The sequence below is a fragment of the Dryobates pubescens genome, chromosome 8, assembly GCF_014839835.1.
Source record: "Dryobates pubescens isolate bDryPub1 chromosome 8, bDryPub1.pri, whole genome shotgun sequence".
NCBI classification, from domain to species: domain Eukaryota; kingdom Metazoa; phylum Chordata; class Aves; order Piciformes; family Picidae; genus Dryobates; species Dryobates pubescens.
Window position 1 is genome coordinate 17139637 of NC_071619.1, and position 16197 is coordinate 17155833.

The 16197-nt window shown below is 43.7% G+C and overlaps 1 protein-coding gene across 3 annotated transcripts in view; it reads left to right on the forward strand.

The window, feature by feature from the left end:
- Positions 1–16197, forward strand: part of ARHGAP22 (Rho GTPase activating protein 22) — a 134329-nt gene that overhangs the window by 102181 nt on the left and 15951 nt on the right. For 2 of the 3 annotated variants that reach the window (XM_054163512.1, XM_009897773.2), the window contains exons 5-6: positions 11326–11533; positions 14081–14213. In XM_054163512.1, the coding sequence (XP_054019487.1) occupies positions 11326–11533; positions 14081–14213 (341 nt within the window). Of the gene's footprint in view, positions 1–5206; positions 5381–11325; positions 11534–14080; positions 14214–16197 lie in introns of those variants that run through there. The other variant, XM_054163513.1, reaches the window with a different exon arrangement.

Genomic DNA, 16197 nt, shown 5'->3' on the forward strand with positions numbered 1-16197 from the left:
TTTAGCACCTAAGAACAAACGAATTCATCCTATCCTTCTTTTCGTATTTCCTTTCCAAATGTTAACGTCTATCCCCTGCAGCTGCTCCTTTTATCTTCTCCACTATCATAATGTAATCTGTCCTGCAATTTCCCCTTCCTGCCTTCTGAGTTGCAGGTCAGGGAAGGGTACATTCAGCCTTTGACCTCTTCTAGAAGTGTTCCTGAAATGTTAGCAGATTTACTGAAATATTTTTGCAAATAGAAGCTAAATGCCATCCCCACCCCAAGCACAGGCAGTCAGGTTCAGCTATTGCTAGAGCTTAGACCATGACCTTATTTTGGGTGGTGAAGGAATAAGTTATGCTTTATTTTGGCTGAGGATTTTAGTTGGATAGTGGAGGATAAAGGTAAATATATGCAGAATTAGCTAACACACTTGCATCATTGAGTTTGAGGGAGCAAAAAAGTGAAACCATATACAATTTATCTGGTAGTGAATTTTACAGTTGCAGGTTACAGATTGACAGAGATATTTATGATGAAGCTTGATGTTGATCCTGTCTACTTCTCAGTGACTGATTGTGCTTAGATTAACAGACTTTCAGGCTTGGGATATGGGAAGGCTTGAGAATATAGGCTTGTTCAGTTTTCTGAATTAATGAAAGGGGGTTAGTCTTCTCATTTTTGGTTGTGATTTTAGATCACTCACCCTGACAGCTGCGAGGATAGCCAGAAATCCAATGGTTTGTTTCATTCTGTTCCAAAGACAAGGATCAGCAGCAGGTTTCAGACTCAATAATCCTTGCATTTGAACTCACAGCTGAAATTCTAACCCTTCTCTAGTGATGAGAGACTGATGGCACCATTTATACTATGTCATACCTACTAATAACAAGAATTTTTGTAAAACTTTTCTGTCCAGTGGGGGCATCAATATGCAATGCACTTGAGAGAGAAGATTTGTTGGTCAGATGCTTTCTGTAGACATAGTTTCAGCCAAGTCTGTGAAAGCTATTTATTAAATGTAGACAGGCATGTGCAAGAATAAAACATTCTACAAAAGTGTTCTTATGTTGTGGGGAGAAAGCAGTTTTCAAGGACATATTTGTCCAGATCACTGCATGTTAGAAGGCTTTTTTTGTTGTTGCTCTTGGTGTTTTATTCTCTCAAGACTTCTTCCCTTTCTTTAGAAAGAAATAGACCAATAAACGCAGGGGGTTGGCCTTGGATTCAGAAAGCTGTGGTTAAGTGAAGTTTAGGTCTGTTTATCATCTTCTCTCTATGAGCAAACAGTTCCAGTCTCAAATTAGAGCATAAATAGGTCAGAGTCCATGGCAGAGTAATTTAAAGTGCTGCTCATTAGTTCCTTTCTTGACATATTTTAGGAGAGGTAAAAAGACACCTCACACAGGTTAGGCAGAAGTACAAACATGGCTATTTGCTAACCTCTTATCTCAAGGTGAACTGGTTTATCAGTCAGTAAGCAGAAGTTTATTCTCAAAGTTTATTCTCAAAAGATTTCATTTTACCAGTGAAGGTGAAGGCCCCAGCCCAGAACAAGGGAGGGATGTGGTGACATGGTTTTGCTCAGAGAAGTATCAGTCTAAAGTGTTTGGAAAGGCAGGACTCCGGAAGGGAAACTTTCTGTTGAAATCTTTCCTGCTGATTTCAGCCCTGTGACTGATCACCTGTAGCCATTTCACTGCCAGCTTTCCAGATACAAGGAGATGTTCAAGTGCTCGTGTTTGCCTGGGTTTAAAAATGAGCCTGATCAAAGCTCAGCTTACTTGAAAATTAGGAAACTTCAGCTCTCCTTCTGACTTTGATACTGGGTCCTTCTTGTACAAATAGATGAAGCAATTTCCTAGATCTGTACTTCCTCAGACAGGTCTGCTTGAGTCTACCTGTGTATTAGCTAATACTCTATGTAAGCCAGTGTCTAAAAATACCCATGCCCTATGGGCACTTGCTAGAGCTGTGTAAGCCAACACATTTGCTCACTATCGGAGATGAGGAAGAATATTTTCTGAGTTCATGTGGGTTCACCATTCCTGTCTGTTGCAACCAGATTCAAGACTGAATTTGACCTGACTTAGATGCCAAGCCTGAGACTTGCCTGGATTTTCAGAAGTTGTGAGCTGTAGTGAACTTCCCAGCCAGTCTCAAGGCTTGTAGTGACATGTACAGGCAGGATGCTTCTCCATGTTCTGGTATCTGTAGCAGAATAACTGCAGAGGTGCTAGATCATGAAAGCATTAATAGGGCTCTCTCCATACAACAACATCAGGAAAGAAAATGCCTCCAGCTCCTCAGCTGCAAGTTCATGTGAGATTTATTTCATAAACAGTTTAAGAAACCAAAATTCTTTAGGAAAATGAGAACTGCCCAGTGGTAAACTTCTCTACAGCTAAACAAATTCACACCAATGGGGAAGGAAGGAGTTCAGTCTCCATTACCCCTTCTCTGGCATCTGGTTATGAGGAGATCTCCAGGTGAGTATTTTTGTGGCAGTTTATGTGCAACATGGTCAGCTGTCTGGGTTTTCTTGCTGTTCCTGCAGTATCAACCTGCTGCCCCTGCAATCCAGTGATTATGTGTGAATCTTGGATTTCAGTTTTGAGAAATGTGTTTAACAGAGAAAGCAGGATCCAAATGCAACCTAGAAATTCAAAACACAGAAGGCAGACTCTATGTAGAGAGATATATGTGTAGTGTTTTTTACTCAAGCCTCATATTCTGTGATCTAAGTCATTCTTTTTAACACAATGCTTTGAAAGGGACTAAAATTGTTTCAACTAAGGAGATAGGTGGTAATTGTGGAGTGTGTAGCTATGCAGCATAGTGTTGCATTCTTCTCACAGGACACCTATAGCAGCAGGGTTACCATGTGCAGTGAGCAACACTAAAGCAGCCACTGTTTTATGCTTTAGTTGTGATACTCATGTGAGCAAGCATGTGCTCTCTCTGCTTTTTGCGCTCACCAGGGAGCTGTGTTTGCTCTTTCTTTGGGGAAGAGTCTATACTGCTTTTGTCATCTCTGGTACAATTTACAGTATTATAAGCTATGCTGAAGTCTAATCATGTCCTTGCCCACAGAGAGGCTGAGAATTTTGCAGGTTAATTACACTTTGGGTATAACAGTACCCACGTTAAACAATTTGAGTTTTTTCTTCTATTTCACTGGATACCTCTTGTTCCTATGTTCTGAGAAAACAGAAATGGAGAAGTGAATAGAAGAAAAAAAGTCTGCATTTGCTATCTCCTGGGCATCCGTCCCAAACACTGAGTCCCAGGCTCCGTAATGTTATTAGCAGACATGACACATTTTGAGGCATTGTTCCAGGGAATAGTGCCAAAGATCCTGATAGTGTCTCAGCCATTCAGAAAAGGATTGGTCCTGCTTACCAGTTAGCACTGTGGGCAGGCCCTCCCTAACCTGCAGCCTACTGTGTTTATCACAAGCAAAGAGAATAATAAATGGGTGAGGAATAGCCAGGATCTCATTTGTACCTTTTGCTTGGGGATCTTCATCACTTTCCAAATATTATTTAGTCGGTTTTAAATGCTGTCTAGTGAATTGTCTGGGCTTCTGGTGTGTAGTTTTGTGCAATAACCTGCTCCTCAACTGGAGCTTTTACTCCTGATAGTGTCTTCAACTGTAATCTGAGCCAATCATTTCTTCGGGAGACTTTGATCAAAACAAAGAATGTAGGGAGAGAGTGGATTTCAAGTTTCCTGAGTTGTGGAATGCTCTCTCAGTGACTGGAATTTCAGAACTTGTCTACTGGGTCAGTATCTCCTTTGGCATATGTGGTTCAAACTGAGCCACGGTGCTAGCTAAGAAAGTGGTACAACACTAAGTTCAGACGAGAGTGGTCTGTACCGTGACCACAGAGATGATATCATAGAATGGCCTCGGTTGCAAGGGACCTTTAGAGGTCATCTAGTCACTCTGTAGTGAGCAGGCACATCTTTAACTAGATCAGGTTGTTCAGAGCCCCACCCAACCTGACCTTGAATGTTTCTTGAGATGGAGCATCTATCACCTCTCTGCATAATCTCTTCCAGTGTTTCACTACCCTCATTTTAAAGAATGTCTTCCTTATATCTAGTCTAAATCTAGCCTCTTTTCATTTGAAACCTTTGCCCCTTGTCCCGCTGCAACAGGACCTACTAAAATGACTGTCCCCATTTTTCTCATAGGCCCCCTTTAAATACTGAAAGGCTGCAATAAAGTCTCCAGAGCCTTGTCTTGTATTTTAATAGCAGCAGCAGATAAGCAGTGGCAGGACAGGGATGATGTTGTGGTTTTTATTCCTGTAGAGGATGATGAAGTTAGCCAAACTTGCCAAAATTCCCCAGAAGCTTGGTGCAAAGGTTTTGGGGGTGATAGGTGCAGATTTGAAGTCACATGAATGCATTTTGTAAACGGGATGAGGACTGGCCTCTGTATAACAGCACGGGACATTGTGTGGTAGCTATTTCTCTAAACTACAGGCTTGTTACCCTGAGAGCAGGAGCTGAGGGGACGAATGTTTTCTTGCAAGTAAGTCTTGGGGATTGGTTTGCATAACAGGAGTTATTTAACCAAGCTATTCATCATTGGGCAACTTCTCTGTTAAGAGCTAAAGCAGAAGCTGTAAGCTTAAAAAAACCCAGCATGGGTCGAAGACCGTAGCTTCTCCTAAGCTGTGTAAAACTTTCCAACATGTCCCAGAGCTGTGGAGGTACTCTGACAGTACACTGAGGCTGAGGTGGGCATATTTTTCCCTCCAAGAAGAGTTTCTTCTTCTGATGCTTCATAAGCAGATACGAGGCCAGACCAGGGCACCCGGTTGCCTGGAGCACAAATAACATTGCCTGTATCAGGAAGAGATCCAGAGTGTGGCATGCAGACAGCAACTGTTGCTCAGCTTTTCCAGCTATCTAGAATAGATCTGACAAGCAATTAGAGCATGAATATATTACACAGCCGATGGGGGATGCCTTTGTTAAAACTTGTGACCCATACTTAGCCGCTGTTTACATTGGCAGCAGCTTCGAGGGTGGGCAAGACCCTACCTGCCTATCTTTCTTCTTTCTCCTTCCCCATGTGGAGGGAGCTGGGGAGCTCTGCATCTCATTGGATATTTCAAATGCTTTCTACACAAGTCATAATTAATGCGGAGTTGTGGAGCTAAGACCAGATGTGCTGCTGAGATTATCTCTCAGGGCAGGTCGGCTGCTCTCCCTTCTGTAGCGCCGGGTGAATGGAAAGCTGCCAGTGCTGGGACTCAGAATGTGTCTGATGCCTGAAGTCAGGACTTTCTTTCTCTGCCGCTCCTGCTGTCTGACACTGCCCGGGTTCTGCTTGAAGCTCAGCGCCTGTCATGTAGCAGAGTGCTGCACAAGAACGAGAGGTATGAGATGATTTTCTGGAGTTTGGATTTGTTATGGTTTTCTTTTCCTGGAGGAAAAGCAGATATTTGAGCTTAGTCTCAGACAGAGGCTAAGAATATGAAAAAGGAGCTGGCTTTACAAAGGGCAAAAGAGTGGGAAGGACTCATTCTGTGGCCAAAAATACTACCAGATGTGAAGCCAGCATTTGAAGATAGTTCTGGGGAGGTGTGTTTCTGTTTCCTTTTACCTAGAATACTTAAATGGATGCATGTGGATAAGAGCCATCGGCTCCTACTACATAGAGGCTGCTGTTTGCAGGGAACGGGGTCAGAAGACATCAAGATATACCAAGGACTCACTTGTGTGACCTTGGGCAAGTTAACTCATCAGTTTCTCTTTATTCTTAATCATCTGTCCCTTCTGTTCTTTTGCCTCATTCTTTCATGCTTTGTCTGGCTGCATTGTTTAGTCACTGGGGACAAGTTGTATAGTTTACTCCGGCATGTACGGCTCCTAAGGTGGAACTCCTTTTTCAATTGCTGCTGCAGTAATTCACATGGCGTGTGCTTGGGTGGGCCTCCCAGGGGAGGGAAATGATTTGCAGGTTTGTGTGCGTCTTGTGCTGTGAAGCACATGCATTTCTGAATGTCTGCCCGGGGTTTTTCTCTCAGTGATTTCACGTGTGAGAGGGACAGATAAATGGGAGCCTAAGCATGAGTGTGGTAAGGTAAAAGCAGAGGCTTAACCTGTGCAGGTGAGCACGTACACAATCTTTACATCCACAGACTGCCTTTCTGTGAGGCAGCGCATGCATGCATGGGTGTCTGTACTGCTGTGTAGCAGCATCCAGGTGTGTGCCTGATTATCTGCCCACACATCTTCTAATGTGTGTGTGCTAAGCTGTACATACAGCTGACGTAGGTGTGTCTGAACTTTTCCCATTTTAAGCACATACGGAGTCCTCAGTCCTCCCTGCAAAGAAAATCTCCTCAAGAACTGACTTTATTATCTCTGGACTTAGTTTATTTTGGTTGAAATCAGAGCTCTGATGAGGAAAAATTAAGCAGGGAGCATATATTTTCCTGCCCACTGCATGTCTGGACAGCATAGCTGAATGTATAGGCTTTGTATGCCTGGAGCTGGTGGGTGAGCTATTCAGGCTGGGACAGAGAGCCTGTCTGTGTCTTAGTCAGTACATCATTCCTGGCTTGCATTTTCCACAAAGAGCCACCTAAATCATTAAAGAACAGAGGCAGCTTGTTGGTGTAGAGGGAAAAAAAACTCTGTAGCTCTGCTAGCGCTTTTTTCAGTATCACTTGAGTCCTTCTGAGATTAAGGATGTGGTCCCAGGCATGCTGGATTTTTTTCTACTTTGAAACCAAACAAAAAGTGCTAGATACAGATAAGGGTATGACAAGAAAAGTTAACTCTTGTGTTGCTAGTATCTTTTGGCTTTACTTCCTGCCTGACTTGCTCTGGGAGTATGACTGGATTGCATTGGCTCCCTTTCTTCTGAATGAAGAGAAAGACTCTAATGTCTTCCAGCAGGATCATCAAAAGGAGTGAAGCACTGCCAAGTTCAATCTTAGCTACAGTCACTAGTGATTAAAAATAGGCCTGTGCCCTGAGGAGCTAGTGGATGAGGCTATGTGTGACTGGCTCTTATTAGCCTTTCCTTGCAAGGAAGAGCAGTCCCTGCCCAGCCTGGCAATGCTGTCATAACCTGGTTGTTTCAGGAGCATTTTACTACATCTGTTTTACAAGCCCATCTGAGATTTACCTGAAGCAAGAGCAGGCAGGACACTGCCTCCTCTGTCTGCCCTGTTTATCTCTGGGAGGAAGAAGTAGGTGCATCTGCTCTATCGTTTGCCAGTGTAGCTGTGAGAGGCATAGGGTATTGTTCCTGAGAGTAGACATCATCAGTGCCCCCCAGCAAATGCTCTGATAGAAGATTTCCTCAAGTTCAGAATTGTCAGCAGCCCCTATTTGCCTTTGACAGTCCCTTTCCAGCCCCACTCCAATTGGGGACAGCTCTTAGCTTGCTCCTTTTCTGAACCCTAACTCTAATTTTCTTTTCTAAGCCACAGACCAGTTCTACAGCCACTGCACAGATAAACAACTCCTCCAAGGCCAGCTTGCCAGCCCCACTCTAACTGCAGCTCTGTGCTTGCTTTCTCTGAACCCCAACTCTAATGCTCTGACTGGCAAAAGGCTTGGCTTGGGAGCAGCATTTCTTCTGAGCAGCAGCTGGGAGGATCCTTGTCAATGGCTCACCAAAAAGACCCTGAACATTAGGACCAATATACATAAAGAGAAAAAGCATAGAGCTGCAGTGTAACTTGGGCTACAACATGAAAGTTGCAGTTACCAACACACTTGGATTGGGCAAAATACTGCAATGCTTGGTGGCCTTAGATACACTTCACTGGATAATGAGAGTTCAGGATTGGGAGAAAGAAAAAATATAGATAGCATAGATCTGCAATTGGAGTTTGACTGGAGTGGGATGGCCAAGGCATGGTGGGAGGCAGCCTGGAGGGCTGGGCTGGGAGAAGTCTTTCACTCTGACAATGGCTTCACAGTCTTTTCTTCAGCTCAGCAAAACAATTACCTGTGAGGGTTATGTGCTCTCACTTGCACAGCCCTTTTGGCACACAGTGTCACACAAGAAGAAACCATGGTTTGGCTAGCTCCTTTCACTCATCATGTGATAGTAATCAGCTTCATCCTCAGTCATGTCAGCCTAGGTTTCATGGCTGTTTTTTCCTGTTACCTATTTGAATTTATATGAAGAGAGGTGAGCAGTATTGCAGTAGAAGAATATTATGAGGCCTTTGTTTCCTCCAAAAATTGCTTTTCCCATTGCTTTTTCATCCATGAGAAAAAGGTGTTACCAGCCTCCTTGCCTGATTAGGGGAGACCAGAATCTGGTTCTGACACAGACGCCCATAATAGCGTTAATACTGTGCTTGAGAAAGTCCATCTGCTGATCCTTCTGAATCTCAAAGCAGAGCACCCTTCTGTTTCTCTGTTACCTTAGTGTCACATTCCATAAACTCTGTCAGTGGTCTCTGGCTGCAGTCAACTTATTACTCAGATGTCATTGATGGGCTGATTATGCATAGAGAAAGCTACTGTTGTTGTGATCCGAGCTGACTGGGAAGGCAAGGACTAACGTTCTCCGAAATCTGTTAGAGCATGTTGCTGCCCACAGACCAACCAAGGCTAAGAAAATGTAGACAAAGCTTCCCATTGCAAGTGGACCTTATGCATGCAGTTGTTCTGTGTATGTTTGCACATGTGTGTCTGAGACTGCGTTTGTCCTTGGTGTGAGTCTGGAAGACCAGAACATGAGCTTCTGGAAAATCATTTTCTCTGTGCTCTATATCTAGGATGCAGACTATAAACCTCCTTCCCAGAGTCTAAACAGGCCTTTAGGAAACAGGGCTATGACTTGGCAAGAAGAACTCTGAGAAAAAAAGGCTGCTATCCTGTAATTGTCCTGACATCTACCACAGCCTGACCTCCCTAAACCTCTATGTCTTGCATCTAGAAGAGTGGATACCATGTATCATTGTAAGGAAACCAATGGGTTTGGTGGGAGGAAGTCTGGTTCAGAGATTGATGATAAGATATGGAGTTTGTCTCTAAGGTGCACAGCATGGGGTCTGACTCAGCCTTGTTGCAGCTAAGGCTGAAGGACCTTGGTTTGCATTGGCCTGTGAGACAGGATCAACAGTCAGTCCAGAGAAGCAGGGAGAAATTATCAGCAGCAGAATAGCATAAAGGAGATTAAACAGGACACGTTAATGCTCACCTTTTCACAGCCGAGGGGCCTGAACTGTGGCTTGCAAGTCTTGTTCCCTGGATCATTCCTGTGTGCATTCACTATGATATGCAATGCTGAGAGTTTACTCCTGCCATGAAAAGGCTAAGCAGAGAAGCTGAGATATGAACAGGCCATGGAGATTTCACTTTTTTCAGCTCTGATTTGGATTTGGAAGGTATCTGAGAAATAACTGAAAAGGTTGTTCTTTCATGGTCTTCAGCCTCTGGAAATCTTTGGACAATACTGATCCCCACATACCAAACAGTTGTTCTGTCCCATCATGACAGCAGGGATTGCATCATGAGATTACAAAGCAACCTGTGCAAAAGCAGGAAGAGTTTCCCTGTCCCAGCACATTACTTCAGAGACATCTATCTCGGTGAAAATTCAAACAGATTAGACAGGAGAACAAGTAAAACCTTTACACTGCAAGAAAACCAATATTTACAGTGATTAAAAACTACTATGCTCCAGGGCATGCCCTCCTGTCAGGATAAGGAGGGAATTTCCTTCAAGTCTTTTCATGGCCCTCCAGCTTTGATACTGGAACACAGTTGAGTAGGCAGGGGTGTAAGGAAGGTTTACTGTTTCTAATGCATAACAAACTGTCAGGGAAAATAAATTGAAGCTTAGGATCATCCTTGTCTGGTTTATTCAGAGAGTTGAAACTGATAGTAAAAGGTTCTTTTTGCTGAGGATTCAGCAGGTATGGTTGGTTTGACATGGTGTCTCGTATGAAGGACAGAGGATGGCGGTTAAAGAAAGTTCTGGCCAGGAGTTATCAGCCTCCTGTGAATATAGCACTAAAATAAAAATGGAAAATGTGGTTAGTAGCAGGAAGGTAAGTAGAGCCCTAAGAAATGATCAAGTCCCCTGGCCTGGTATAAGCACTACTTCTGGCTACTGGCTGTGAACAGACTATAACTCCAGTCATTTATGCTGCTGTTTTTCAGACCTGCAGGATTAACTGAGTGCTGAACACATGATCTAAAGCTCCTTGGTATCAGTGAAAATCTTGCTTTTAGTCTGAGAAATCTTTGAATAGCATTTGCTATCTGCTATGATCTGGTATTATCTGAAATTTAGTAGGTTCTGAGATTCTCACCTACTGAATTCATATTACCAAAATATGGTTAACTTGGATACTATCTGCCCTGACTCCACCATACCTTATAGTGTGCTAGTATTAGGGTTTTATAACACAACTCAGCAGCTCTCTTTTTAGATGAAGCAGGTCTCCTAGTGGCAGGGATTGAACTGAAACCTCTGAGTCTTACAGCCTGGGCCCCTTCTGTGCTGTCAAAAGATCTGGTGCTAATAATGGCATTCAGCAGACCAGGAACTTCAGTTTCCCCAAAGAGGGCGACAGGGCTTCATACTTAACAATATATGTTTACAGTAGATCTGGCTTAACAATTACCTAGGCCAGTCTAGGTTTACAGGATCTGGTACTCTTGATATTTACAAGGTGCAAGAAGTGCAGCACACATTTTTAATAGGAAGAACAATGTAATTTGTAGGCATTCTACTCTGTATTTTAATTTTAATTACAGGAAAATAGGTAGAAATGAAAAGCTTGCAGGATGGTGGGGGATTGTCACAACAGCCAGCTTGAATGTTGACAGCTGTATTCTGTCACATTGGCAATCCCTGCCAGCAGGAGTGTTACCTGTTGGGCTGGGCAGCTGCACACTGTTGGAGAGCAGCTGTGTGACAGCTGAGAGGTGGGTACATGCAGAAAGGGATCGTGTCCCCATAAAGTCAATGTAGCCTTTGTTTTGGCATCCTTTAAAAAGAAGATTCAATGAAAGTACAATTACTTAATTCAGATCCAGCACAGCTGCAGATTACCATAAATAAAATCTTGACCCCCACCTTCCTTGTGTATAATGACTTATAAAGTGGTTTGGGTCAGGGGATAGTGCTCTTTAAAAAAGGGAGGGGGGGGGGGAAAGAAAAAAGAAAGAACTCAGCATATAATTCTTAGTTATGAAAGTAATGTTGTCCTTCTGAGTTTGTTAGAAACTGGGCCTTCGCCCAGACTCACCCCATCTGTGTGAAAGCTTCCCTTATTATATGCCCTGAACGACAGCTCAAGAAGAGTTTAAGCTGAAAACCAGATGTCTCTGTTGGCAGGGATCTTTGGACAGCGATTGGAGGACACCGTACAGTACGAGAGAAAGTATGGCCAGCGCTTGGCCCCGCTGCTGGTGGAACAGTGTGTGGATTTTATTCGGGAGAGAGGTCTTAGAGAGGAAGGGCTCTTTCGGATGCCTGGCCAAGCCAACCTTGTCAAAGATCTGCAGGATTCTTTTGACTGTGGAGAGAAGCCCCTTTTTGACAGGTAGGTTGGCCTCACCAAATTGAGGCTGGTTTATCTGTGGTATGCAAAATCTGTCAAGGATGGCCTTGCAGTGCCTGTTGTAGTTTACGTCTTCTTTCCACACTGTCGTTCTCTTCACTTGAAGTGTTGTTGGGGTTTTCTCCTGCATGCTGTTGGGTGTGGAGACCTTCATTCATCCAAGTGCTTGAGCAGAGGGAGAAACTGAGCCCATTAATCTGTATGGGGTTATCCTAGCATTTCAGCTTAAGCACATGCTGAATGAAACACATTGCTGGATTTGAATGCAGCATACTCAGCAGTCGGTGGGATCCCACTGCAGAAATGGATGTGACAGAGGTTTGACCTAGGATTTTCACTGCTTTTGGATGTTGCATTTTCCCTTGCTACAACCATAGTGTATCTGCCCAATATCTCACCTCTTCCACTTCCTTTGACACTACGTTTCAGAATAGTCACCACCACCTCACGTCTCCCCTGCCTGTTGTGTACAATACATGGAGCTGATCAGCATGTCATGAAGCATGTCAAATGTTTCTGAATTTGCTGGCAATTTGCATTTTATTTCTCAGTATAAGAACATTGATGTAATCTGTCCTTGCCTGGTATAGAGATGTGCTAGTTGCCTTTTTGTTCTACTGACCATGCCAATGTCAGGGAGCAGCAAGGGCCAGGTTCTGTGCACAGCAAGGTGAGCCAGGAGCCAAGCATGTAACAGCTGCTTGCCTTGTGTAACAGGCAGTGACACAGTCCAGCAATTGCCAGGCAACTCCATACTGAGGAAGCAGGTCCAAGATCAGGCTATGTAATCTGCACATGAGCCAGGGTCCAGGTCCAGGAAAACAGGGTCTGTAGCCAGGCACAAACGTGGCTGTGAGGCAGTGGGAGTTGTAGCTTAGAGGCAAGATAAACAGTAGAGGCTCATCTTAATAATGACTCTCACTGGAGGAGTTTCTCTTCTCTGGCTCAGAGTGCTCCATCCAAGGACAACAAGGGATGGGGCGTGGCTCTCAGCTGTGTTATCTCTACAATGGCCCTGAGTCCAGGCAGGCAAATCATCAAGAGTGTGGATGCTCTCACAGACAAATCCTATCCATAGTCTGTAACTAACATTTCCTAACCTCTGTCATATGTACATGCTACCCAGAGTGAGGGTTGGCATTCTGCTAACCTAAACAGTGCTTTGAGAAATAGATTTTGACACTAATAAGAAACCTTGAACTCCAGGGATATTTGGAACCAAAGGCCAATGTGTAAATATGGCCCCATCTCTACCATAGGTCCAGACATGGGATCAGATCTGGGATCCGTTTTCCATCAGACCTGGCTCCATTTCTAGCTGCTCAATTGAACACCACTCTTCCAGCTGGTCCAGGCAGCATCTGGTATAGTGGCAGCATACTAACCTAGGGGATATGTTCCCATGGACCTACAGCCAGTCTTGATATTGCCATTAGCACCCTAACCTACTGCTGCAGGAAGAGCCAGCACTCTCCTGCATAAGCAGCACAGTCTTTGGTCTCATCTTGGGAAGAATATGCTTAGAGATTACTTGAAACATTCTTCTAATTCTTCCATCTCCTCAGCTTCCCAGACCACCCATCCTCCTTTCTTTCATTCTTAACCACAGTCAGTATTTGTTTCTTAAATGGAAGTGTCAAATATTTAGAGATCTTTTAATGAAAAAAAAACTAAGTTTGAAAGCATCAGATTATCTCACTTCATCTTTTCTTCAATAGAATCCTTGCATTCCTAACTAAATGTCTGGGTGTTCTAGTTCAGAATTAGAATTATCTCAATTCATGTAGAAATGAACAAAGTTATTTTGCACAATGCTCATGTTTTGGAACAGGAGTATCTATGCATTAGGAGCGACAGTTTCACTTGCATGTTTTACCTTAGTCTAATCCACACTTACTTCGTTGTCATGAAGATAAGATAGGCCTATCCCCAGCATTTTTAAAAGAGAAAGCACCTTTATTTCCATAGGCATCTGCACTGGCTAAATAGATCATTGTAAAATCTCACCTTTAACAGAGGCACTAAAGATGTCCATGAAGGAATGAGTGCCTTTTGCGTTGGTGATTTGAAATGTGATAACTGAAAGTTCCATACAGACTTGAAGGAGGCAAGCCTAGGGGTACCTGAGTAGTGTGACAGCTGAGGCTTTTTGGTCTTTGGTATGTATAGTGAGAGATAGCAACAAGGGAGAGGCAGTTCCACCCTGGCTAAGTGAAATGCTTTTCCTCCTAGCAAGCAAAATGTTCTCTATTTGTCACTAAAACTATCTGTGTATGGCCTGGGATATCTAGGCAGAGGCAAATGTTTTCTGCAGGTGTGAAATCCATGTGATTGTTTCCAAATCAAGTGCAGTGAAAGGAACATATTTCCCTTGCTCCCAGATAGACTCTCTTGCCCAGTACAAACATGGCAGAACACCTTCTTTCCATGTACTTAATTTGTCCCTAAGAGGGACCTTGAGGCACCTTCAACTTGGAGCTTTTGGGGTAATGTGGGTTTCTAAATTTCCCTCCCTCTTCTCTATTGCAGCAACACAGATGTTCACACTGTGGCGTCCCTCCTGAAGCTTTACCTTCGAGAGCTACCAGAGCCTGTCATCCCCTTTGCCAAATATGAAGACTTCCTTTCTTGTGGACAACTACTCTCAAAAGATGAGGGAGAGGTCAGTGATCTTTCTAGCCTGCCTCCTTTTACCTCAAACATTGTTCCCAAGACTCAGTGCAGTACAGCTTTCTTCTCATCACTCTGTAGTTCTGATTTAAATCAGTGAAGTTCCTGGGAGATTTCCCCTGAATTTTCCTGAATCCATGTTAATATCACAGACTCCTGCTTGAAGGATGAGTTCATTTGAAGTCAGTCTTGTAGTCTGGTGTTTCTTTCTTCTGAACAAAGCACTACTGTAGCACAATCAGCAAAAGATGCAAGGTAGGAGATCTGGGTCCCATTCCCAGCCTTGCTGTTGACTCATTAGCAAGCTATATAAAGTTGCTCCCTTTTTCTGTTTCATATATCAGAGAAGCATGTTCTGCTTCCCAAAGTTTTTGGTCCATAACCTTCAAAACATCCTGGAGAACAGGAGAGGTGCCTGAGGACATGGAGGAAGGCCAATGTCACTCCAATCTTCAAAACAGGCAAGAAGGAGGAGCAGGGTAACTAAGGCTGGAAAGGTGATAAAGCAGATTGTTCTTGGTGCCATTTCAAAGCATGTTGAGGAAAACAGGCTTATCATGAGCATTCAGCATGGATCCACCAGTGAGAAGTCTTGCTTGACCAATGTGATAGCCTTTTATAATGGCACAGCCAGCAGCATAGCTGAGGGGAGGGCAGCAGATATGTTGGGCTACCTTGATGTCAGCAAGGATTTTCATATTGTCTCCCACAGCATTCTCACAGCCAAGCTTGAGAAGTGTAGATTGGATGACTGGGTGGTGAGATGGGTTTGGAACTGGTTGAAGTCGAGGCCAGAGAGTTGTGGTCAGTGGGACAGAGTCTAGTTTAGACCTGTGGCTAGTGGTGTCATTCAGGGGTCGGTACTGGGTCCAGCCCTATCCAATACATTCATCAGTGATCTGGACAAAGGGATAGAGTGCACCTTCAGCAAGTTTGCAGATGACACAAAACTGGGAGGAGTAGCTAACACACCCTCAGGCTATGCTGCCATCCAGCATGACCTGGACAGACTGGAGAGATGGACAGGGAGATATCTAATCAAATTCAGTAAGGACAAGCATAAAGTTCTGGGAAGAGCAACCTCATGTATCAGTACAGGTTGGAGGCTGAGGGGAAGACTCAGGGGGGATCTCATAAATGCATATAAATACTTAAAGGGTCAGTGTCAAGATAATGGGACCAATCTTTATTCAGTGGTGCCCAGTGACAGGACAAGAGGTAACAGGCACAAACTTGAACATAGAAAGTTCCATCTAAACATTAGGAGGAACTTCTTTAAGGGTGACAGAGCAATAAAACTGGCTGCCCAGAGAGGTAGTGGAGTCTCCATCTCTGGAGACATTCAAAACCCACCTGAACATCTGCGGTGGGTTGAAATTCAGCACACACACACACACACACCCTGCTCCCCCCCCAACATTAACTTTGCCAGACCAGCTCAGTTAGAAGCAAATGGAAGCTGTATTTACAGGCAAAACTACTACTGCTGCTAGACTTAACCAAAACAGTGTAGCCAAGGTCAAGCAGAAGCAAGCTAGTATCTCTCCAGAGCAATGAAGCATGAGAAGGGATGAGAAGAAGGAATTGTTTTAGTACAACCAGTCTTATGGTAGATATCTCTCCAATTAAATTGTTTGGAATTATCTGGTTTACTTTTTACACCCAACAGTGATTTGTTTACATTTTATTACTTTTCTGATCAGATTTGTGAAAAATTTTAAAGGCATAGCCTAAAACTACCACAACATGTTCCTGCAACATGTTCCTGTGTGACCTTCTCTAGGTGAACCTGCCTTGGCAGGGTGGTTGAACTCGATGATCTCCAGAGGATGATCTCCAAGCCCTACCATTCTGTGATTCGGTGGTGGTGAGATGTTATCAGTGTGATGGTCTTTGTATTTCTTAGAGGAAAGGTACTGCAAAGGGCAGGCCATGATACTATCCCCAAATGGGGAAAATAATGCTGTGACTACTTT